This window comes from Cryptotermes secundus, unplaced genomic scaffold (genome assembly GCF_002891405.2).
Source record: "Cryptotermes secundus unplaced genomic scaffold, Csec_1.0 scaffold722, whole genome shotgun sequence".
Classification (NCBI taxonomy): Eukaryota; Metazoa; Arthropoda; class Insecta; order Blattodea; family Kalotermitidae; genus Cryptotermes; species Cryptotermes secundus.
Window position 1 is genome coordinate 597,535 of NW_019729219.1, and position 26,939 is coordinate 624,473.

The window sequence follows — 26,939 nt, forward strand, 5'->3', positions numbered from 1 at the left end:
GATCACGGTCAGGTTGTTAGCCTTGCGCGCCGGCCGCTCTTTACCACCGAGAACATTCCAAGAATATTCCTGGTACACATTTCTGTTAGAGGCTGAATCGATCCCAGGGCCATAGTGCGGCCGGAAGGATTCGGTCAACAAAAAAAAAAAAATTCAATGTCCTCATTGGGACTTGAACCCGCGACCCCCCGGCTTGTAGCATAGTGCCTCAACCAACTACGCTACCACGTGCCCCCATAAATGTAATAAATAAATAAATAAAGGGGGAAGGTGATGAATGGGCTTGTATAGTGCGATTGCTGCAGCATGATGAAATAGGGGCAGTTTTGGAGGTTCAACTTCTTGTAGCGTTGGTAGACTGCTGGTGTACTAAGGTTGCCATGGATCTCCTTCTTCTACATGTTTCGGCCTCAGAAGGCACCATCAAATAGATTATATGTGTAACTGATACAAGATTATTGTTCTAAAGCACTGCTAACATTTGGCTAAAATCCAAATTATTTGATTTTTTTAATTACTTAAAACATTTTTACTCCTTCATCTGGTATATTTAGTTGACTGTATCCCGTAGTAGTGTGGGTTGTGAATGGAAATATGTTAAGGCATTGAGCGGTTGCGGTATGCATGAGGTTGTAGATGTTCAGTATGATGTAGTGTTGTGTGGTTTTAAGGGTCTGTGGTTGATACAACCATCCACTATCAACGAAAACCACAAAATTATTAACCAGTGCAGCAGGACACTGAAATATAATAAGGAAGTAATATACTTGAATGTGCAATGTACGAGTATAAAGACCAATGACGTTACTTCCTGTCTCTAGCTGTCTTTACAAACTTCTTGAAAGAATACAATTTACTCAACAGAGCAAAATCTTTGTAGAAAAGCAGAGAGCAAATGAGCATTTTTTCCCTCCTTAAGGTATTTATAAAATTTTCTAGAAAACAGCATATTTCGGATTTTCCATGTATTATGAGGGAATAAAGTTTCACAATCGACCGCGAGATCTACGATGTCGAAAATGTAGCGTGATTCATAGGCAGCTGTCCGCGTAGCGAGCGTCCACCCTTTCCGCCTGAGTTGGTGCACGCGCACTCGCAGTACCTGTGATTTATGTGACAGTTCCTAGTATCATCAGCCTGTCAACAATCCTCCAAGAACCTAAATTTCTCGTTCCTCATTGCTTAGAGATTTTGATTCTCGATGAGGTAACCTAATACTTTCAGCCGCACTCTGGCCCTAGGGTCGACCAGCCTCTAACAGAATTCAGTACCAGGAATATTCCTGGAGGGTAACGGACGGCCGGCGTGTAAGGCTGATATCCTTGCCGCCATCTGTGAGCCGATTGTCTAGAAAATATGAGAACCTCGACGTCTGACAATCCTGTTTGCCTCCAAGGCCTATTACAGGGATAGCTTTACCTTTTTTACCGTTGCTTAGAAATTAGCAACCAGAATCGATATGGCCACAACAGATTTCTTCCATTCTTTTCTGGTTAATTAATCGTCCTACAGGTTGACTCTCTCGTCTAATTACTGAGTGCACTGTAAAATAAGCTGCCATCCAAAAGAGAACAATTCAGAGTACACTCTTCTGGGTTATAGCATAACGCATTTTGGAAAAACCCGACGTTTCAAAAGACTATAGCGCCCCTTCTTGAAGGTGGAAAAATAAGCAAAACGAGAAACCAGTAAAGTAAGAGGCAAACAGAATGAATTCCGCTTGGAAAAATGAGGCTTACTCTTCCACCCTGAGAGTGGGGTGATATTACTCCGAAACGTCTGGCTTACCGAACTACGCGGCCATACTGACTGAAAGAACTTAATCTGCATGTTGGCCTCTGCGAGTGCTTCAAGTCCAACAGAGCATGACTACAGTAAAACGCGCCTTCCAGTAAGAGAACTATAAATCACAGCTACCACCAGTGTTCAGGTATTTGCTGTGAAAACATAGTATATATTAAATACGTCTGTTTATTCGGCTAAGCAAAATAAGTACGATCTAAAATAAAACGTAACATTCCTATATGGGCTGTACATGGGCATGGGGAAGCTTCGTTTAAATAATTGTTCTTGAGAACGAGGGACTTCGGAGATCTTCGCTTGTGTTCGGAATATCGTTCTTCATTGTTGAACATTCAAAAAATTAGGTAACTATTTCATTCATTCATCAGTAATCTGTTAGACGACAGGTCGACGGTCTCTTCCAAAACAGTTCCTCCACTTAATGCGATCTAGAGCTTTCTCCTTCAAATGAGAATATCCTCTTCTGTCCCCAAGGTCATCCAGCATCTTCTTACGTCTTCTTCCTCGTCTTCTGGTCGCTTCTATCCACCCCTCTATCTTCACATACATGGTTCTCATTTTTTTTATTTGGAAAGAGACTATCCAGGAAAAGTGATAATGTGGTAGTTTTTCCATTTGCTTTCCACATCGCAGTACAACAGCCGTTCAAACCACTCTGGTCACGCCTGTTGCTATACGAACTTGAACCATCTCGAGCATCATTTGCTCTGTGCTTCAAGTCGCTGCTGATGACGCTGCTTTCGGCATCGGTTTTGGTTTTTGGTGTCTCTCTTCATCTGATGCCAAACCTTTGACCTGTCCAGCAAGGGAGGCCCTGAAATCTGCTTAATTATTCAGAAACCGGTAACAAGTAAGAAAATATTGGGGGGAGGGGTAGAACGTATCACATTTCTCTAGATGCTTCAAATTTCTCTCTATGGAAGGCCCTAAATATTTAACCATTTTCGGGATCGCACAGAATCGCATGTGCATCTTCATGTAAATTGTCCATTATTTTTGTCCCATTTCAGCAATCACAGGAATATTTCAATCAATTTTAATAAAATCTTCATTTATCAAATTTGATGAAGTTCCTTCCAGTGGTTCTCGAATTATATGTTATAGAAGAACAAATAGAAGGAAGGGAATATTTTGAAAGGCGCTTCGCTGTGTTGCGAACGTGCCTAAAAATATGTTAGCAATATTTTTTAATAAACTTTTTACAAAATTAACTGCAGATACATTTATTTTATAGCTTGTCGCCGCGGGTGTTCAGTGATAAACGAAAACAGGCGAGTGCCTGTCCTTGAATACAAAATAATTTAACGACCTTTTTTATATATCAGAATGATTAAAGTTCTCCCTTCTGTTATTAATATTAACGATTTGGGAGGACAAAATAAAATCAGTATAGCTCTCTGTTATTTCTTGTCTAAACATTAAACAGTTCCACGAAACTTAAGAACAGCAGATACCCTTATGTTCACTGGAATGACCTCCCGGTTCACATGGTTGTAAACTAATGAAACTGAACCCAGGGTAAAAACATAAAAAAAATCAGGTAGAAACAGAGGCGTATATACAGTAATTTAAGTATAAAATTCATAACGCAACATCTGCTTCTGCAACATACATTTAGTTGACCTAGTTGACCAAGCAGTGCCTTGTGATGGACACCGAAGTTGATTACAGTTGTCAGAGAGACTAGTACATAATCGTACTCTCAGCCGGGCAAATCCGGTTCATATCGAAATTTACAAAGAAATTTAAAGAATTTTTTTCATCACACCTTACACGTCCGGCCCGTATTTGTCGTATGGAACAGCTTCGGTAAATAGTCTAAAAATCAGTCACTTATCTCCATGCTATTTATTACAGCATCTTAACTATAGTAGGTCAAGTGTGCAGATTTTGATGCTTCTTGTCATGTATTTCTTTCCATTTCTTTTTATTCAATCACTGAACATTACTCTGTAGTATTGCTGCATTGTATCCAGTAGATCTTGGGTTCGAATCTCAGCCTCCAGACAGGCTATCCTCCGCCTCCCCCAAATAACTGCAAGGATAGTGATGTATAATATTGTATTTCTCGGTACAATACTAAAAATCCTCCATATCGCTGTCAGACATATTAAGCTGAAGCTGATAAAATGTGGTTAAGTAAAAATAATCTTTTCACGCAATATTAAGTGTATTTATTAGATTTCGTTAAGCAGGGCTTAGTTCATACAGGATATAGGGTTTCGTATGGTTCTCATAGTACACAGCAATCACATTTATTTGTAATGGAGGCAAAGTGTATTCTAGGAGGTAGGATAGTGAACTTTAGATACCATATTTACGCATGTGTAGGCCGCATGCGTGTATAGGCCGCAGCACAATTTTCAGACAGAAATTATAGAAAAAATAATTTTCTTGGGATATTATTTCAGGAGTAGAACACCCTGTATTACTAATTATGAATATAATTTTTTTTAAATGAAGTGTGATTTCGAATATTTAGAATATAAGCCGCACCCCAGTTTTCCTCTTGAATTTTTGGCAAAAAAATGTGCGGCCTATACATGCGTAAATACGGTATTATATTAATTCCAGGTTTCAAAGGCTTAAATGTACAATATTTCATAGTTGTATTTCTCTCCTCAGAAGGGAATTGCCAGACAGTTTTTTTCCTTGGCACTACAGCCCCAGTGGGCCTAGGCCTACCTCCCTGAACGCCAGACAGGTTACCTTCCAATAATTAGACAAGTCGAACATCGAAACATTCCATAATGCCAGGCCAGCAAACTTTATAAAAAACAAATATATCTGCCTGTTTATTAGAGCTGCGCCTCACGCACTGAAACTAACCCTATCCGATTTCCTGCGCAGTTAACGTGCATGGGCCCAACTGGCATCAGTTTTCATGACACCCAAACTTCAATACCGTCGCCGGAGTGATGGATTGGCAACGCTCTCATAATGCTGCCTCAGCAGTATGTAACCGCATTAGGCTCGTTTTGTCTCTTCCGACAAGGCTTACATATTTAAATAACAGTTTACGAATTTCCTAAAATAGGTTTGAAAATTTCTTATAATAAAATGCTTTAAAATACAAATATAAACATATAAAAAAAGTTGCTGTTACATGCTTCGCCACCCTGGTTATCTTTTCTTTGTGTTTATATCCATGCTGGGGGGCACGCGGTAGGGTAGTTGGTTGAGGCACTATGCTTCAAGCCTTAAGGTAGCGGGTTCGAGTCCCGAAGAGGTGAATTTTTTCTATTTACCTAATCCTTCCATCTGCATTATGGCCCTGAGGTCGACTCAACCTCTAACAGAAATGTGTTCCAGGAACCTTCCTTACGTGTAAAGGGCACCGCCATTTTTTTAATTCGCTTATTGAGGGGTGGAGTCCAACTGGGTCCACTCTGCACGGCGGCCACTGATTGGCTTATTGTAGCCTGCCCCGAGTGATTATTATGATGGAGAATTTGGTGGAATGAAGATTGGCAGGGGAAACCGAAGTGCTCGGAGAGAATTCGACCCAGCGCCATTTTGTACACCACAAATCCCACTCGACCACACCCGGGATCGAACCCGGGCCGCCGCAGTGGGAAGCCAATGACTAACCGCTTGAGCTATGGCGCGGCCCAGGCCGCCGCCCTTACCACCATTTGTGAGCCGACTGTCTAAAGAAAATGTTGGAGCGTCGACATCTCACAACCCTATGGGCCTTCACGGCCTATTACAAGAATAGATTCTTTACTTCTGTATATATTCATGCTTATTCTTTTGACATGTTAATTGTTGATTCCGCTTGAACTTTCCAAATGCAGTACATTATTTCGTGTACTTATCGTGTATCCAGCAGTTTCAGTAGTTCAGATAACTTAGTGTCAAATTGTAGGAGTAGTGAATGGTGAACTGGAAAGAATTTTGAAGGAAGTGGTCATGGCCTAATATCAGGTACGGTTCTGGCAATTGTCTGAAATAAATCACGGAATTTCTCAGGCAGGATAGCTGGTCTGCGAGCAAATATTTGAAATGGGACGATCTAATTATAAAGCAAGAGCCCTATTTATTACGACCACTGCGTCTGGTACTAGTTACATCATTCTATATTTCATCATTATCCTGCTAATATAACATATTTCTAGTTTCTTTCTAGTATGGGTCTATGAGGAGATATCTCATACGTTTCGCATATGTGGGTCAAGTAGCTAAAACTTTAAAAAGTAAGTAACAAAGAAATTAAATGTATAAATTACACTCGCTTAATTAGGAACACAAAATTGGGATTGAGTACTCGAATCACCTAACTAAATTTACCACAATAACGGCACATCGCGCAAACATGTAATAACAGATTTTTTTTTTTAATATTATATAATAATTAAGTTCGTACTTGGGAGGAAACCCATTACGTCTCCGTTACGGAAAACAACACTGTTTATTGTGATAACCAGAAAAACACATAAATACATTCGGTGGGTAGAATGCAGAGTTTTAGTATGTTAAAGCAGGTGGTATACATAGTAACCACAGGTGTGTGCTGTGGTAATCTACTCATACATATCGGCAACAGTACGGAGCAAACGTCATACCTTTGGACGTTTTCGGTTTGATCCGTGCTAGGAAACAGGAATATGTCTTATATTGTGTATGTACATACATAGAGGTTTATAGAAATCAGATTCATTCATCATTCATCAGTGGCTTCACAGCCCTTTGTTGGGCATTGGCTACTTCAGTTTCGTAATCTTTTTTGCACAGTCGGTAGGGCTCCTTGGACGAATTATCAGCCCGTCGCAAGGTCGCTACCTACACACAGGACAACACAAACACAGAATAAGAGCATACACAGACATTCATGCCTTTGTGGGATTCGAACCCAAGATCCCAGCCTTCAAGCGAGCGAAGACAGTTTTATGTCTTAGAAGTCGCGGCCACTCTGATCGGCATATCAATCAGATTCTTTTTTCCTTGGCACTACAGCCCCAGTGAGCCTAGGCCTACCTCCATGAACTCCGTTCACTTCGGTTTTTCTACATCTTACACATACGGTAGGACTCCTTGGGCGGGTGATCAGCTCGTCGCAAGGCCTCTACCTGTAGACAAACACAGAAAAACGCACACACACTAACTAAACATCCATGCCCTGAGTGGGATTCGAACCCACGATCCCGGTTTCGGAGCGAGCGAAGACAATGCATGCCTTAGACCACTCGGCTACCGTGACCGGCATATAAATCAGATGGGCCCACGCTATTCTGATCTTAAGATCAGTCTCATATGCCTGCTCTTTCTCTTGCTCTTCTTTAACGTGCTTCGAAATTGTTATTAAATTGTTTTATTAGTGTAACGGAAGAATTACATTAGTTAAAGTAAATAATAGCCAATTGGTTGGAAAGTTGGAAAATGTATATTCCTTTAAGAAATTCTAAGGTTAACACTCTTTGAGGATTTTGAAACTGAAATTTCTATTTCTGAATGTTATTCATCCAAAACTCTTTCTCTTTATATTTCAAAACGCATCGTTTCGGAGACTGGATTCTGTCTCTGTCTTCAGGCAGTTGGGCCCAGTCGATAGAGCTAATCCCTGTCTCCGGAGACAGAAGAGTCCAGACTCCGAAACGTTGTGTTTCGAAATATAAACAAGACGGCGTTTTAGATAAAATCAAGACGATAGATAATGTCCAGTGACATAATATTTGTACTAAATTTGCCCACTATTCCACTAGCTTAGTATAATATAAACAGTAGAATTAACGTCAGCTAGAACAGTAAAGGTGAACACAATATTTTCAATGTCGATTTCTATTATATCGGCATACTTACTGTCTCAAGCTCTTTCTTGCACAAAATGGAATGTTCCAAATAGTAATATATATATTGGGATCCTTTACTTACTGTGTCCTTAACGTGAAAGCTGCTGATGTGATTGACGAAGGAAGATGAAGTCCTTTGATGATTTCTTGCCACAGTTTCTTGTTGATGACGTCAACTAAACCTCCGCGGGCGATGACTAGGTTGTAGAGCTCATACAGATCTAGGACGGACTTCGCCATGATTGGTAATCGATTGATGGGCGTCCCTGCGCACACAAGAAGAAAACGTTTGCGTTATACTGCAATTACCCATGTGGTCTCCCATTCTTCTTGTATGCATTCTCCTTCCAAGGTAAGGAGAGAGATTGTCTCTGCAACGAGACGGCAGAGACGGGCCTTCTTAATCAGCTGACCTATCAAACCCATATCCTTGACCATTAGGCTAACTACACAGAACTAAAAGAAGGACCTGTGTCACTAACATAGATTACTACACGCGCACTATTGTTGTCGAAATGAATTGCCATTTTATAATGAAACAAGTTATATCTTCCATATTTGTGGTACTTTGTGTGATAAGCTGGTAACAATCGGCTTAGCGTGGCCGATGCAGTGGCAACTGTCAGCAGTTTGAGGCTAACTTGATTTGAGAATGTTATTTGACGTCACCTTTTCTGTTAACTCCAGTGCCCCTATGTGCGTTTTCAGTAACAACTTCTTAGGACTTCTTTTGTTTTATTTTAATGCTAATGGGGTGGGGTAGGTCCCCTGTACTGCGTCCACTTTTAGCCTATTGTACCAGCCCCAGATGATAGGTGAGGGTGATTGTGGAGCAATTGGTGGAATGAAGATTGGCAGGGGAAATGGGACTTCTTTAGCACAGATATTATTTCCCTGAATAATTCAGTGCTTTTGAGAATATCTGCAGCAGAGTCACAGCCAGGCCTAACTTCCAGAAATATTTAGAGTTGGACATGTTTCAATATGACGACATGCTGGTGTATAAGTGAGTGTACATAGATTCTAACCTTAATAATCTGTGGGTCTTTTCTAACTTTGCTTCTAAAGGCATAAATGCCCCTTGCATCTGAGGCCTTCCCCATAAAGAGATTTCCCACCTCACAGGAAACAAACTCTGTCGTCCTTATTATACCCAGTCTGTTAATCTTGTTCAGAAAACGAATGGCTCTTTTTATAATGGGACAAATACCAAAAGAATCTAAAAGGCTTGATTAAATTAGTCGAAAATTTTAAAATATACAACTTGCGTAACAAACCAATGTGGCGTAATATATCAAACGCTTTTCGATATTCAAGAACACAGCAGCCGCAGTCATGTTGCGAAGTTACGAGGAATATGAGAGTGTGTCCATTGTTCGCAGTCATGAAGTGTTATAATTATCGTGTGTGACAACTATCTGTAGTTCCGCCTGGCATACATATCCAATAAAACAGCTCCGTCAAAACCGTAATCCATAATTATTTCTCACGTATCCCTTATATGTGACAATATAATAGTTACTATTGATGTGTTATTAGGAATCCCACATTAATTAGGGAACGATTTTGTCACTGCTTTCCTACCTTCTAATACAATACCTCTCTTTTGTAGGGTCAAAGTTGAAATATATCGACATTTTTCGGAAACACCTCATCACACAAGAGAATTAGTAAATTATGTAAATTTATTTGAGCTCGTTATGATCCTTAAGATGTTAATCTTTCAAGGCAATGAATTTGACCTACTGAGTTAGGGCGTCAACTAACGCAATATAATCTGAGGTAGTCACAGTATCCTTAAATAAGGTAAAACAAACACATATCAGCTTCCATTCCATAAAACATACCGTCTTGATGGTGTAGGCAGTATGTTCCTCCGTAATGTCGCTATTCATATGCCAGGATATACTGTTTCAGAGACCAGAAAATAACCTGTTAAATTCCACAGTTTTTATTTAGCAGTTTCCTTGCAGAATATGAACAGGCCTGCTTAATGATATACAATGAAAAGGAATTTGACTTTTTACAGTTTGGACCAACAGTGTGATTAGCTTCTGAACAAACAATTACATCTGCAATAAGCGATCTAATCCTTTGTAAAGACAAATTAGACGACGTTCAACAAAATGCAGCTGTCCCTCTTGCTCTACATTTGCTTTGTCCCTCAAATACATACCAATAAGAAGTCCTGAAGAGAATGTCTTTAAATAAAAAAAAGGATAGGCAAGAATTCTTTTTAGAGCTATTCTAGTAATGTGCACCGTATAAAAACTTCATAAAGTGCCATTAAGTGCTAATTTATTTTAATATTGTTAGGAATTCGCTTCTCGCTACATATCTTTATGGATCTTAAATTCGGATCATGAATTTTCGAACATGGTGGAGACTACACAAACCTATAAATGACAAGATCTACATAATAACTTATGACTGTGTAATGCAAATAATGTAGCAACACTTTTATGCATGGAGTTTGGGCGACACACTGCACAGGCGCTTCGGGTTTTCATACACAGGAATTTCATTGATGCTCAACTGCAAAAAGCTGTTACTCACGTTCATAATACAGTAAATAACTCCATGAAGCCGATCCCTTCTTGAGAATCCACCAGTTGGTAGTGCTAGTGGGGTGGTACTAAGTCCCTTGTACTGCGGCCACTTCTGGCCTATTGTAGTAGTCCCAGATGATAGGTGAGGGTGATTGTGGAGCAATTGGTGGAATGAAGATTGGCAGGGGAAATTGAAGTACTCGGAGAAAACTTGCCCCAGCGCCACTTTGTCCATCACAAATCCCACTTTACCAGACCCGGGATCAAACCCGACCGCCGCGGTGGAAACCAGCGACTAACAGCTTGAGCTATGGCGCGGCCCGTATCCACCAGTTGCTCAGCTGCTCAAGAATTTCCCTACATTGTAGAACCCAGTACTTCATTGCCGTGATCAAAAGGGCCCGCCACTGGTCCTTACCATAAGCCAGATGAATCAAGCTCATACCATCCCATCCTGTTTCTCTAAGGTTCATTTAAAAATTATCCTCCCCCTACTCGTTTTGATCTTCCTATCGGTTCATTCCTTCTGTCTCTGCCACTAATGCCCTCATGCGTACTACATGCTCAGCACGTCTCGTCCTCTTTGACTCGATAATTCTAATTACATTTGGATGTTAGCAAGAAGAATGAATTATCAAATGTGTTTCCCGTTATAGAATGACAAAAGCAGTAATATTTTATGGGTGTAAGAGTCAGGGCGATATTGGTGATTCTTTCTACTACCCGATTAAATGCAAATTCTCTAAGTTGTAAACAAGCGCTCATTGTTGCATTTGCAGAACATGAAGAACTGATCACTCTGAGCATTAATTTATACTATTTTTGGTATTCACATCTGCAGAAAGACATGAATGTAGAACGCCTGGTATAGCACTACACCGGATATGACGTATCCAAGAGGAAGAAAGGACACTGGAGGGAAAGAGGTATGGTGAGCTTTACAATTTGCGCTCTTAACCTATTATCGCTAGGAAAATCGTATTGAGGAGGAGAGAGCCGAGATGGCTCAGTCGGTATTGCGGTTGGCTACCGGCTGGACAGCCATGGGATTGAGTTTGGACTCTCAGCAGAGACAAGGAATTCTTCTTCTCTCCACAGGGACCCAACCGGCTCTGGGGCTCACCCTGCCTAGTATTTCATGGGAGTCAGGACCTTTTATCCAGGGATAAAGCAGCATTGTTATGAAGCTGACCACTCACCTCCATTTAATACCGTGGTTGAACTGTGGTAATTTATTAGGAACCATTCCGTGATGACATTCGGATGAATTGAGTCAGAGCAGGTTTTCGTGGATAGAATAGTCTCCATATAAATATCCATGTATGGCTCCTAACATAATTCGAAAGTAAACATCCATTTTGTTACGTATCAGAAAGCTGATAGGTGTACCACCGTGTGCAGTAGAGTTTGTTGGTTTGATATTTATATATCAGTAATGCAAACTGTTAGATACACAAGATCGGACTATTACTACCTTCACGGTAACCTGAAAAGAGAGCCAGCTGATGGCTCCGAAACATTGACCTATCTATCAAATTATAAGGTGTCACATTCCATAAGACAGAAATCTTCGTAGGGAAGGCCATGAGTGTTTCATATCTCACAAGAGATTTGAGGTTTTTCATGATTGTTAAATTTAAATTGTGATATTCTTGATCGTCATATCGTAGTCTGGTTGGTGCTTAGAAACGTTTCGGAGGAACATTACTGCTGCCTTTATGTTTTATCCTACTGCCTGTATTATTTCTCCTTTTGGAAAACAAATTCCTTCGAAAAGTTGACAATCGAATGAGATACTACACGGTGTCATGACTCAGAAAAAGAAGATCCAAATTTATGCATAGATAATCATGTCATGAAAATCTCAACGCATATCTTGTGGTTACTTGCTAGTAGTTACAGATACTTGCCATGTCAAAAATGGTTCAAGTAAAAATTGTAGAATTCAGTGATATCCGGACTGTATGTTAACCGCTAATGTCTTGTAGAATGCGTTCATTTTGAAACTTGTAAAGGGCTGTTTGAGCTTTATGTAATGTAGAGGTTATAGGATCTATTACACTGATATGAACCGAAATTAAATTTCCTCAACTATTCCTGTGTGACCTTCCTTCTATTCTTAACGGTGATAACGTTATCAAACTTCCTGTTGTTGTGAGGGGTTCTATAACCACGGAATTCTTAACTAGAGAGTCAGACCTCAACGATACAGTGTACAAATTTATGATGAACCTTGTACTTATTTTTCATGACAGTGATTATTTTACGGGCATAAGAACTGAAGGACAGGCGGCCATTCTAGACTTGAATACTCAGAATCAGTGACGAGCCAATCTTCAGCAGAAAATCTCGCATTTCAACCAGCTATGAAACTATAAAGAATTTATCAAGAGGAGCGATACATTGTAAGTTTGTTTTACACTAAAATTAAAATTATAATTAAACTATTTCCTTTTTTTATTTAATTTAGAGGCCAAATGCCATGATTTATCTGAAAATTGGTGACTTCCGTGATGTGAAATCGTGTCGTTTGGTAGACATATATCAATGTTTCGAACGAAAGTACTGCCTTCAAACTGGGAAGAGTGCCTGCTCCTAAAAACATTGGTATCTACCTATTGCTACTAAGTATCTACTCACATACTATAAAGTGACACATCCCTGAAGTTATAAAGTAAAGTAAGTAAAGCTATCCCTGTACCAGGCCGTGAAAGCCCATAGAGTTGTGAGACGTTGAGGGTCCCACATTATGTAGACAATCGACTCAGAGATGGCGGTAAGGTTGTCAACCTTACGCGCCGGCCGCGCTTTACTTACCAAGAAAATTATTTATTTAATTCCTGGTACTTATTTCTGTTAGAGGCTGAGTAGACCCCAGGACCATAGTGCGGTTGGAATGATTATGTCAATTGAAAAAATCCAATCACCTCATCGGGACTTGAACCCACGACCTTCCATCTTCTAGCATAGCCCATCAAACCGCAATTAATTTATCTGTATGTGCCCATTATTTATTACAATTTAATTGATTAAACTAATCATCGTTAGCTTGAAGTGCCAAGGAACGGGAAGAGCATTTGTTTTCGAACTTCAGACATCTTCACAACAAACTTACCTGCTTGGGAAGCTACGTTCTGAGCAAGGAAAATGTAGATTACCGGGTTTGAGAAAGGAGGTCTAGATTTCAAAATTAAAATTGGAACAGGTATATTATTTTATACAAATTGGTTTTACTTTTAATTGGTCTGTTATAAATAATGAAAAAGTAAGAACACAAAATTTATATCCGAGCTTTCTGAGGTTGCTTCTGGAAGTGGCTTCAACAGACATTAGAAGACTGACGTAAGAAGCAAACTACGAGCTGAGAACGAAGGAAATCTCTTACGACAGTCTATAAGTTAACAAGAGAAACACTGAGACAAATCACAAGACTAAACGACGTTTAACATTCGAAAGGTAAGACACACGAGACGATAGCAACTTGTGGTAAAATAATGTACTTTATGAACCTCGAAACGGGATTCAAAGTAACAAGTGCGTGACAGAAAAGACGACGCCTATAACACACGAAGGAGATAAAAAATGAAAGGAATAGGCTGCACGGTGATGATGCGTCTTGTGTAGACTAATTGTTTCTAAGTTCATTCGAACTTAAAGCACCCAGGGCGTGAAACTAAAAACTCGATTCAGTCTAGTATCGAAGTTAAAAGTTAATGAAAGTTTATCTCCACCCTTCCATTGATCTTCATAGTGTGGTGCTTATTTAAGCACAAAGACATCTTTAGTTTCCTTTCAAGGATTTTGATGAAATTTAGTATGCATTTTACACTAAACATTGAGTTGAGAAAGCATCCGCCCTTCTTTAGACTGCACGAGATTCAACCAGATATAGTCCTGGCAAAGAAAGGGCTGTATAATATTACAAAATCGTCAGTATAATTTGAGGTATCTACCGATGTAGTGTACACTATACAGAAAGTAAGATGGAAGCTAATTTTTGTACATTTTTTGTAATGAATCCACGACCCATTATCTCTTATTTGCTATGTGCTTGTACGTCAAATGAATGGTAAGACAAATGAGGACCACATCGCAAAAAACAGAATAGCAAAAGCACTCTGATACACCAGCCTCTTGTTCATGTTTGTATGTGTACATATTTCCTGTAGTACCTCTACAGTCTCACTATGGCCCTGGGGTCGACTCAGCCTCTAACAGAAATGAGTACCAGGAATTAATTAAATGATTTTCCTGGGAAGTAAAGCGCGGCCGGGCCGTAAGGCTGACAACCTTACCGCCATCTGTGAGCCGATTGTCAAGGTAATGTGGGACCCTTAACGTCTCACAACCCTATGGGCCTTCACGGCCTGTTACAGGGGTAGCTTTACTTACTTTTTAATTTTACTTTTACTTCTACAGACTATCTGTCTGTCTGTCTTTTTAGCTATCTATCGCTCTACAGTCCTCCTATTGGAACTTTGCCCCCTTTTCAGTTTCCTAACCTTATACACAGACATGGACCCCATGGACGGGAGATAAGCTCGTCACAAGGCCGCTACCTACACACAAACACAGAACAAACGCACACAGACATCGATGATCCGAGTGGGATTCGAACCCACGATTCCAACGTTCAAGCGAGCAAAGACAATTCATGCCTTAGACCGCGCGGTCACTGTGACCGGCGCAGTCACTTAAATGAAGTATAAAAATAAAAGCACACTGAGTTTAGGTACAGTGTTACGTCACTGGTACCCAAGGATGGGAGGTGTGAAGGAAATGCAGCGGAGAACGTTCTGGCGCTTTCGCAACGGAAATGCGCCTGTAGGTTCAGCATGTGTACTGTCCGCATGTGAAATTCAACGCCAGTTAAACTGATATGTATGAAAACTGGTACTGAACTGCAGATTATGGTCTTCTTGGTTGTAACGTAGTGTAGTTCGGAGGCTGACTTTTCGGAGAAATATATTGCCTACATCTTCAGGATCTAAGAGTAAGTCAAATAAGAAACAAGCGGAAGCAGATTACTCTTTGTTCCTCCGAAACGTCTAAATGTCTCCGACATTAATTACCGACCCAGCATTTATTATCCTTTGCCTGAAAAGGAAAATAAAGACCAGTTTCGCTCACATGAAGATCTGCGGACTTTCCTGCGTACATGCCAAGAGCAACTCGCTACCCATTTATCAGGCGCGAAAAATAAGGCGTACATTCTTCCCCAATAGAAAATGCATTTTCTGAAAATCTTGTGGATTTCAAACAATAAAAAGGAATAAAAATAAGCGAATACACCAGAATTATCATGCTGTAAGTTAAGATGAAGTAAAAATTTTCCTGTGATTAATCAAATATCACGTCATGGGAGTGGAGGTATAGGCTCCATGCATTCTTAATCTTGGCTCATGCTCAGCTTCGTGATGGCATTCCTTCTTTGCCGGAAAAATATCCTCCCCTTCCTCACCCGTAACCATGTGTTACGATGTGTGCTCATTTCTGAACTTATTATCTTCATAAGCAGAACAGCCAAGAGCTTATTAGTCCGTTAAAATGTTGAAGTGAATGAAAGAGTGGTTATGCTCTCTCTTATATGCGTAAGCAATAGACCGTGCAACATTGCTTTTCCTCGATGCTAGATAGGGACGAGTGATTAAGTTTCACGATCCGGCCGTCTTTTTGCCGGGGAAGGAGTCATCTGTAGAACTGGAGGTGGGGCGGTCCCTAGAAAAGTCTCAATTTTGTATCTTAGAGATAAATCTTGTTCCTGTTGAGAATCAAACTGTGGTCTTCCAACCTGAAGCTAGCCATTCAACTCATCGAGTTATCGCAAGTGTGCGAGCGATAGGAATCGTAAATTAAGGCTGCATTGGACAGGAGCACAGAACAAGCAATAAAAGAAGGGAACTTGCGAAGAAACAGAGAACAGTTAAACAGCATTCTTCAGGAAGACGTTTGTTACTGTGTTACTGAATGATTTAACCCTCCCAACTTCTTACACACTCTTTACGTTTCTGTAGGGATTAAAATATCACTGTGCAACATGCCGCACATTTCGCAGTGTTCTGTGTACTAATTTTTCAGTTTAACTGCCAACGTCTCTACCGTCAGCTACTACCTAAATTTTAAATAGTAGCTAGAGGAAGAAAATTTGTCGCTTTACTTACAAACACAATTTTACTTTGGATTCTAATACAAAATTTTGTCTGTTCTTAATTAAACAGGAGCCGGTCACGGTATCCGAGCGGTCTAAGACATGCACTGCTTTCGGACGCTCGGAAGCCGGGATCGTTTGTTCAAATCCCATACAAGGCATGAATGTTTGATGTGTGTATGCGTTTATTCTGTGTTTAGGTACAGGCCTTGTGACGAACTGATCACCACCAAAGGAGTCATACCTTCTGTAAAACGATCATGAAACTGAGAAATCAGCCGTATGCTTCAAAGTGAGAGCGAGAGGAGAGACATGAAGCTACAGGAAGGGAGTTGAAGTATATATTCACACATTATTAAAAACTCATCTCTATCTGGAATTGAGCAATCAGCATCACACCATGGTCGCTTTACCAACGATACCTAACAGATAAGAAGCTGGGTGGGGTCCAACGCTGGTCTGGACCCTGAAGAGAGAAAAGAAGTTTTTTACATCTACCGGGAATCAAATACCGATTCGCCAGTAGTCCAGCCCAAAGGCTAGGGGCTAAATGAGGCAAATTTTATTGCCGAAATTTAAGTCACTCTTTCAGAGTCACGCGTTCTCCTCAAGAAATGTGAAAAATTAAGTATGACAGAGATGTCGTGTCTGTCGTCTGCCCCGATATTCCAGGTCCAAAACTACTGGAAGAATTTCTATTAAATGTAGTACTGATTCTGGGGTCTACCCAGCCGCATATCCGAGAAATATAGTAGGTATATACACGGGGTAAATTAGTCGAGACAAAAATTTGGCCGCTCCCCTACGTCTAGTGTCGATGCTAAAACTTGCTGGAATTTTGCTTACGCTAAGCCGTGTGCATCTATAGCGCCGTCGTTAGATACAAGAGCGTATTTATTGGCGGACAATAGGAAGAGCCGTAAAGGAATTTCGCTTTGACACACATCAAGTGTTCAACTTCCACCTTAGAATTCAAATCGCACTTAGCAATGTTCTCAAAATTAGCACAATGTATGAAATGCCCAATATACATTACCCTTCTTACATGAAACTGAAGCACAACACAATAGAGTTGCTGCAAAATGGGTCTATCGCGCAGTGAACAAAAACATATTATACAATATGCAAATATCTTATGAAGGTCCATGGATCTTATATGAAAGATATTTTTCTGTGTGGTGAACAGCTGACAGACTTAAAGGGAGATATTTAATTATATTTATAATTGTAGAACCTGAACAGTGATTACATACTTACTTACTTACTTACTTACACATGGAGCTGAGCCCTTCTCGAGGAGCCGCCAATTCTGCAGCTACTCAAGAATTTCCCAGCATTTTATGGAACCCGAAGGTTAATTATCGTGTTCACAAGAGCCTTCCACTGATCCCTATCCTGAGCCAGATCTATCCAGTCAATACCATCCCATCCTATCCCTCTAAGATCCATTCTAATATTGTCCACCCACCTACGCCTTGGTCTTCTCTGTGGTCTCTTTCCTTCTGGATTTCCCACAAATATCCCATACGCATTCCTCGTCTCCCCCATTCGTGCTACATGACCTGCCAACCTCATCCCCCCTGACTTGATCATTCTAATTATACTTGGAGAAGAGTGATTACACTTATAAGAAACAGTAAAAACACAGTGGACATGCCTTCTCATGTAGGAATAACTGAATATCATTGAAACGAATTAACCTTTTTTATTCGGTATACCTTATTTGATCACTGAATACCTAGCAGCAATGAAATCAGTCAGATAGGTAAAGGCAATTTCGAAAAAAAAAACGGACATTATTTCTGTTTTTTACGTGTTTCAAAACATGTAAACGTCTTCGAAAGAAAAAAAATGATCATGGGCCCTTAAACCAAGATTTACTGCAATGGCGATGACCATAAGCTATTTACACTGATCCATAATTCGCGTTTAGGCTCCTAGTCAGAAAATATATTCCTAAAAATATAATTTATGTAGCTCTATTTAGCTAGACGATCCCTATAAACTGTAGAAAAATAATCATAAAACCGCTATTTTTTGTTATGGCCGATTTAAGGGCTGCTGTTCTTTGGAACTGAAATTCTAACATCCACCGTGTACTTTCATAGTGAGGATGAACTCTTAAATACCGAATGTGAACAAAATTCTTCCAGCAGTTCAGGTGCTAGCAAGGAGCACCTCTAACAAAGATTACTTCCGGGGGAGAGGGGGGGAGGTAACGGGCGGCCGGCGCGTAAGGCTGACAACCTTACCGACATCTGTGAGTCGAAAATCTAAAGAAAATGTGTGAGCCTCGGCGTCTCACAACTCTATGGACCGCCGCTTGTGAACGAAGGTAGTGCCAACTTTCCTGCGGATAGTGTGTGTCGCGTGGTCAGCGCAACGAATCCCCACGGCTGTTAATCTCGGTTTTCTAGAGCAGAGCCGCTATTTCCCTGAAACAGTGCCTCAATTATCCTCAGGGGGCTGAGTGGACCCCGTTCCAGACCCACCACTTCTCAGAAAATCTAGTAAAGCCGGGGATCGAACCCGAGACATCTGGATCTGTAGCCAGAAACTCTGACCACTTGACTACAGAGGCGGTCCCCTGTTACAGGGATAGCTTTATTTTATAATTCTTCGCAATAAATGAATGTTAATTGGATATAAAATGCAATACCGTATTTACGCATGTATAGGCCGCGTGCGTGTATAGGCCGCAGCACAATTTTCAGACAGAAATTATAGAAAAAATAATTTTCTTGGAATATTATTTCAGGAGTAGAAATTATTCCGAAATTTGGCAACGTTAATATTTTTTAAATGAAGTGTGATTTCGAATATTTCGAATATAAGCCGCACCCCAGTTTTCCTCTTGAATTTTTGGCAAAAAATGTGCGGCCTATACATGCGTAAATACGGTATTTGAATATATTTATATAAAGTAAAAGTAAAAAGTAAAGCTATCCCTGTAAGAGGCCGTGAAGGCCCATAGGGTTGTGAGACGTTGAGGGTCCCACATTATCTAGACAATCGGCTCAAAGATGGCGGTAAGAATGTCAGCCTTACGCGCCGTCCGCGCTTTAATCACCAGGAAAATTACTTAATTTATTCCTGGTACTTATTTCTGTTAGAGGCTGATTGGACCCCAGGGTCATAGTGCGGCTGGAAGGAAATTGAAAAAAATTGAAAAAATCCAATGATCTCATCGGACTTGAACCCCCGACCTTCCGGCTTGTAGCATAGTCCCTCAACGAACTACCGTATCGTGTGCCCCCATGTTTATATAAAGTAGCAATAAGAAAGTTTAGGCGCTAAGCAGAGATGGAGCCAGCGTTCTCTTTGGAAAAGTCAGTAAACTTCTACTAGTCTACATGCATCACATCCCTACAGATAATATTCTTCACAGTCACCGTTGCCAGGACCACGATGAGGGATGTGCTGGGTCATAGCGCGAAACCCAGGTGTTTATTCCTGAGCTGTTGACTTAGCAGTTGCCCGAGGAACCATGAATAGAAATAGAAACATTTACATACTTCGGTATTACGGAAATTCGCAATTTTTTTTTAATTTTCTTTTTGATGTTATTTTTGACCCACTACCCTTATTTTGGAAAAATAAAGTAGACTTGTGAGATGATCAGTCTGTCTGGCTGTCTATGAACCGCCCCCCCCCAATCAACGTTTGAAATGTCTGAACCAATCTTTATGTTCTTCATGGCACCTGAGCCCATCTCATCGTTGTACTTCATAAATCCCTGTGTTTGTATGTGTATGTTGTTAGGCAACGGCTAGCTAGAAATGTTACGGCGGCAACGAATACAGAAGCAACAACAGAATAAATGCTGAACGCGTCGTTTTCTATGCGGCGTATGTCGTATAAAATGAAAAGAAACTACTAATTCTTCTCAGAGTTTCCTGATTTTATTTTAAGAAGGAAATAATTGCTATGACCTAGATTGCAAACCGCATTTAGAGAGGACCTGTAAGTTTATTTCCCTGGAGAGAAAGAATATAGGAAAAGAAACAGAGAAACATAAGAAGTGGAGGTATGTAGAATGAAAGAGAGGAAATAGGCAAGGAGGAACAACGGAAGAGATGAAGAACAAAAATTAATTCCTTCTAGGTTTCGGAATAACATCCAAAAATAGACCATAACCGTTTCCACTCACGGCATTTCCAGTTCATTATTTACTAGCACCCAGTGATTCGACGAGAAAAGTGGGGGATACTGACAACACCGTTAAATGGTAAAAGATAAAGTTATCCTTGAACTTAAGTAACACCGTGTCAGAACGTTGCATCTCGGTGGAGTACACCTTCAAGAGTACTTCGCGCTGGTGCATGATTGATTTCAGCCAGTGGTTATCAGCCTTTGTGAGACCGCGTCCCGGCAAATTTTATTTTTATTAGACGAGAGCCCGATATAATTGATGCCAAGGCCCGGTACCGGACCGCGGACCGAGAGTTGACAACCACTGATTTAAGCAGTAAGCTTCGAATCTCTGAAGGAATGACTTTCCCGAACCAATGGGATGGAGACTGTGTGGACCCAGATGTGATCTCGACGTCGTGGAGAAGATAATAACATAACTCCAATACCTCCATTTATTACAGGAGCCGGTATAGCAACTGGCTATGGGCTGGACATCTGAGGGGTCGCAGTTAGAGTCCCGATAGGGTCATGAATTTTCTTTTTTCCAAGTAGTTCAGACCGGCTCTGGGGTCCAGCCAACCTCCTGTCCAATGGGTACCGGAAGTTCTTTCTCAGGAGATAGAGCTGCCGAGGCGTGAAGCTGACCACTCAACTCCAGCTAGTGCCGATCTCAAGAAAATGCGGACCTATACATCCCCTCTCCCATAAACCTTCATGGCGTAGTGCTTAATTCGTTAAGCACAGGGAAACTTTACCTTACCTTTCTTTTTCCTTGGCACTACAGCCCCAGTCGGCCTAGGCCTACCTCCATGAACTTCTCCGTTCACTTCGGTTTTTTTCTAGATCTTACACATTCGGTAGGACTCCTTGGGCGGGTGATCAGCTCGCCGCAAGGCCTCTACCTGTACACAAACACAGAAAAACGCACACACACAAATTAAACATCCATGCCCTGAGTGGGATTCGAACCCACGATACCGGTTTCCAAGCGAGCGAAGACAGTACATGCCTTAGACCGCTCGACTACCGTGACCGTCTTACCTTACCTTTACCTCCATGAATTTTATAAATGTATATGTATCTGAGAAAGCAACACTGAAAGAAATTATTTCGGTACCAAGGCCTGAAGTAACTTGAGGACTCAAATAGCCACTACTTATAAACGAAAACAAACTCCGTGGTTTTAGTGGGCAGGCGATCTATACAGACCGAGGGACCACCGCATGTCGGCGAGTGCCAACTTCAGCTGATAGAGGGTGTCGCGTGGCCAGTGCAACGAATCCCCACTGCCGTTAATTTCGTTTTTCTAGACCGGAGCCTCTATTTCCTTGAAAGAGCTCTAAAATATCTTCACGAGGCTTAATGGGCCCCGTTCCAGACCCACTACTCCGAAAATCTGGTAACGTAGGAAATCGAACCCGGGACCTCTGGATCTGTAGCCAGGAACTCTGACCACTAGACCACATAGGAGGTCTGCCACTACTTATACTGAAGACATATATGCTTTCAGAATTAGAGAGTTATCTTTTTAATAAATCTGATACATTTCGAAATATACAGGCTATACAGGATTCGGTCTATAGCAGCCTGAACTTTAAAGCTGACGTTTAAAAGACATTAATTTCAAATGAAACATACTCTATAATGGGCAACAGATATCCCACAGTGTACCTCGTGTAGATGAAAGAAGTAGAAGATTTTTGTTTAATACTACGGCATCATCGTGCTCAAAATTAACTGTTGGACTTAACGAAAGTCTAGCTCTAAAGATCATAGGTTCATAACTGTTCTATAAACAGCTCTGAACGCCATTAACTTCCTCAAGTCTTTCAATGCAACAAATCAAATATTAAACACACTGATGAATTTAGTAACACACTCTGGTGACAATAAAAGCAACTAGCGAAGTGACTAACACTGCGCGCGTCACTTTTTCTTTTTCTTTTCGTCGACAGAAGAATGTGAGCATGTGATGGATGATTCCAACCTGCATTTCATGGACCCTCTCCAAAGCTCAGTAGCTCGTAAGTGTGTATTGAGACCGGTACTAGTCCACGAGTCCCTTAGCAAACCCTTGAAACCTATGTGTAACATATGACTCACGCGTAGTGATACAATGTATTACTGCGCCAACCATAAATCTGTAACTACTAAAGAAACATGTGTTTGTCTAACCCGTGAAATAGTTTCAAAAATATAGTGCTAAAAAACAATGTTAAACGCAATGTCACCACCGTGTAAGCGGCACACGGGCCTTGCCAGGAAACGCAGAAAGTACACACTTTTACAATCAAACACAAAGTACCTTGTCCCTGAACCGCCGTTAGATATACTCAGCCAAGATCTTTAGTTTTCGTCTAAGAGACCTGAAGTTTAAACTCCTGTCACTAGACCCTATTCTGAGCCAGTTCAGTTCTCATGTTCAACTTCTCTAAAATATTATTTGATATTATCTCCCCATCTACGCCCAGGAGATCCCAAATTGCCTCTTCCACTGAAGCTTCCTACCAAAATTTAGGGAGTCATTTCCCATTTACGTCGCATGTGCTACATCTTCAATCCAATCCTTCTGCCTTCATTAAGCTTCTATATCAATATTACATGAAGTGCATAAATTATGTAATTTTGTTTATCCTTTGGAACTAAAGCCACAGGATCGAGTCCCTTTGGAGGAACGAGTGCTTCTTCACAAATTTCTTTTTCTTCCTTTGTGTATTGTCCTCTAGTCACTAAATGCTTAGATGATGCAGCTTCGGATGGGAAGATATGAGTGAAAAATTAATCGGAAACAAATTGAACGAAAAGGTCACGACTGGTATTGAAGTTAAGAAATTCGATTGTTATTCTAAAGGAATTGAACGAAGTCACCAAATTTTTTATCAGGATATTTGCACTTCGGACAGAGAAACAAAAGACAAATATTAATCACTCATTTGGAATAATGGTTGCCGCCTAAGGATTCTTATTTTTTTCCCTTGGCACTACAGCCCCATTGGGCCTAGGCCTACCTCCATGAACTTCTCCGTTCACTTCGGGTTTTCTAGATCTTACACATTCGGTAGGACTCCTTGGGCGAGTGATCAGCTCGTCGCAAGGCCTCTACACGGATTCTTATAGCTGGTCGTAATATAGATTTAGAACGGCTGAATGGGTATTGGAGTTCAGTAGGGCGAAGGAAAAAGAGTTTTTAGGGTCTTACATTCATTAACCATGACAAGGCCTATTTAATATGTCGGTTAAACTACTTAGGTCTGTATACAGTTCCTTTTCGGCGTGTTCACAATGAAAATTAGCAAAAGTGCTCCATCTGGTTTTGCAGTATTTAATTTTCTGTATTTTTTGCATTTAACAACTGCTGAAAAATTTCTGATGGATGTGTGACGGCTCATTCAAAGCCTAGTTAAAATATAAGGATAATGGACAATGCATTTTTGTGTCAACCTTGATCGAAACTTGCATGATTTTCGCTCATGTGTCTCTCTAAGCATTTATCAGAGTAAAAAATGCTTTGAACTTGAATTCTAGGGAAAATATAACACAGACTCTAGGACCTATACACTTTTTCCGTACATCATGCGGCTTTCGAGATAATGAAATAAAATAAATTTTAATGCTTGCTTATTTCGTAAGTCGATAATTGTTGAACTGATTTCCCATACATTTATATTGGCGATCCTTACATAAACTGAAACTATAGACGAAATAACAAGGGGATCGCTTCAAAAATATTAGCTTCCCTTCAACTGACATGAATCATATCGACTGTCCCGTTCTGTACAGTAATATGTTCTGAGATACTAAATCTCTTCCTAGGACGTCTTAATGCAGAATAAAATCGCCGCAAGGTCCCTGAGTCTTTCCAAAATAATGGAAAATTCCAATTCGGAATAAAATTTTCACTTGTGATCTCTCTGTCGGCGGCCTAAAATTGTCTTATGCCGTCAGATTAATTTTAAATCAGTTTAATGTATTTTGTACAATCCTGACACCATTCTTAGTGGAAGATATTATACTGAGGGCTTTTGTCATGCAAAAAATGTCGCTTTCTATCACCCCTCACAATATATGTAACACTAAAGTCAAGAGGCTATCCATACGCTGAACCGAACATCATGGAAGAAGCAAAAACTACTCGTACATTCATAACTGTTCACAGAGGTTTTATAACCATGCAGTACCAGGAAAGGAACTGACGCTTTTTAAAGTCCCATTTTCCCGACATAAACCCATCAACGTCACAAACCATTATCTTTTACTTCAGAGATTTTAGTTTAGGTTTGGAAATGACTTCTTGTAGTCTTTATTATTTACTTGGAGAAATTATATTTCTATATATGATTATTAGTAGTACTGTAATCCTTCATTAATTATTAATATATTATTTCAGAAATTGGGGTGAAGCTCAGTCCCTCACTATAAAAGGTCCTACTGTACCATCCCCGGTTGATGAGTATACAATGAGTATATCTTCAGTGGAATGATAACTAGAAAGTAAAAGATAAAGGTAAAGGCATCCCTGTACCAGGCCGTGGAGACCCATAGAGTTGTGAGACATCGAGGCACCCACGTTATCTAGGCAATCGGCTCAAAGATGGCGCTAAGGTTCTCAGCCTTACGTACCAGCCGCCTTTTACCACCGGAGGGATTCTTGGTACTCCACTGTGTTAGAAGCTGAGTCGACACCAAGAACATAATGCTCCTGGAAAGATCCAGTGACCTCATTGGGAATCGAACTGGTACCTTCCGGCTGGTAGCACAGTGCCTCAAGCAAATACTCTACGGCGTGCCCCCACTTTTAAGTTTAACACCTGTAATAACTATGACACCTGGTGTAGAGGTTTCGACAATACTAAAGCTGTGTGAGGAGAGTCTTAATGTTTAGATTTGTATTCTGTTTTTATATGTTCCAAGTGCCGTCCAGCAAGAATGGGGGAAAAACGGAGAGACCGTGTTAACTTTCCTTTCCATATATATAGTTCAGTGGTATTCATGCAACTGCAACAAAAGAGCCCCGCACGTGCTCCATGCGATCTCTTACAGATACCATTGAAAGGAATTACAAACCAGAGCCTCCTATATACAGGTACAGAAGAGCGTGACACAAAAAATCCCCTAAACAACCTCTTGGCATTTGGGTCACTACCGTCTGATATCCTTGTTAAATGGAAGAGGAGGAGTGAACCTTGCGTCATACAAACATGAGATAGCTGACATGTCAAGTGCTATTGTATTCATCATTCGTGTCATTTCAGCCTCTACATCTCACTCGGTAGGTATCCGGTTTGAATCCCGACCACACATTTAACTTGCTCGTGATTTTGCACAACAATTTTAGAAATTCCAGGTTAGTATACCAGTATTAAATAGGTCACAATCGCTTTCAGATTATTATTCGAACTTATATCGACGATAAATAACTTCAAGGTAGGCCTAGGTTAATTATTTCATTGCAGCTGAGGCCCTCTTGAGAAGCCGCCAGTCTATCAGCTACTCAAGAATTTCCCAAAATTTTATGGAATTGAATGGATCATTGCCTTTTTCAAAAGAACCCGCCACTGGTTCCTATACTCAGCCAGATGAATCCGATAAATATATAATACCAGAATGTGGAATAAAAACTGGCGAATGAAATTAATATGGTACTTTGTACCTGAAGAAAAAATATGAACAATTTTAAAACTCTGTACCGATTTGATAGGTTCGTATGTTATTCGGTCTCTTTGTATAAACTTCTCAGTTTAAATAACGGCAAGTATGATAAACTGCAGAGGAAAAGTCATGATATGTTCCTCTATTCCTTTGGAAGGACTCGGGAAGGAACAAAGAAAACCATACCGACCGAGCGACCGCCACTTGTCGGCGAAGTCAGTAACAACTTTAGCGGATAGAGGGTGCAGCGTGGTCAGTGCAACGGATGCCCACAAGCCGTTAATTTTGATTTTCAAGACCGGAGCCGCTATTTCCTTGAAACAGCTCTCAGTTATCCTCACGAGGTTGAGTGGACCGCGTTCCAGACTCACTACTTCTCAGAAAATCTGATAGCGCCGGGAATCAAACCCGGGACATCTGCCTATGTAGCCACTCTGGCCACTAGACCACAGAGGAGGCACAAACCGCCGACTCATTGTGAACTAGACTTTTTCCATAGGTCTACTTGTTTATGATTATACCGTAAACGGATTACCATTCCTTTAACAGGTGAACTAAGAAATTGCTATCCTAGCAAGGACGTACCCGCATGCGTGTTCCCAGAACTCAAGAAACAAGTGCAGTTATAACACTTACAGAGTTACAGTATAGATGTCACACAAAAGTTAGTAATTATGAGTCAAGAATTTTTCTTTGAAACTCTCGGCTCACTGTGAACCTTTTTCCTCTGCTCTGACAGCTGATCTGAGAGGTGCTATTGACGGTCCAGTTGAGATCATCAGAAATTGTAAGGCGCATTCATATTTTTTATCTAAGTCAGCTTCTATTTTTAAGATGAATGAGCGAATTACTGGCGTGCTTGTCGAT

The 26,939-nt window shown here is 40.6% G+C and overlaps 1 protein-coding gene across 2 annotated transcripts in view; it reads right to left on the reverse strand.

Annotated features, from left to right (window-relative positions):
* LOC111865536 (protein dead ringer) overlaps positions 1-26,939 on the reverse strand; it is a 540,220-nt gene that overhangs the window by 33,045 nt on the left and 480,236 nt on the right. For both annotated transcript variants that reach the window (XM_023853648.2, XM_023853649.2), the window contains exon 5: positions 7,675-7,858. In XM_023853648.2, the coding sequence (XP_023709416.1) occupies positions 7,675-7,858 (184 nt within the window). The remainder of the gene's footprint in view (positions 1-7,674; positions 7,859-26,939) is intronic.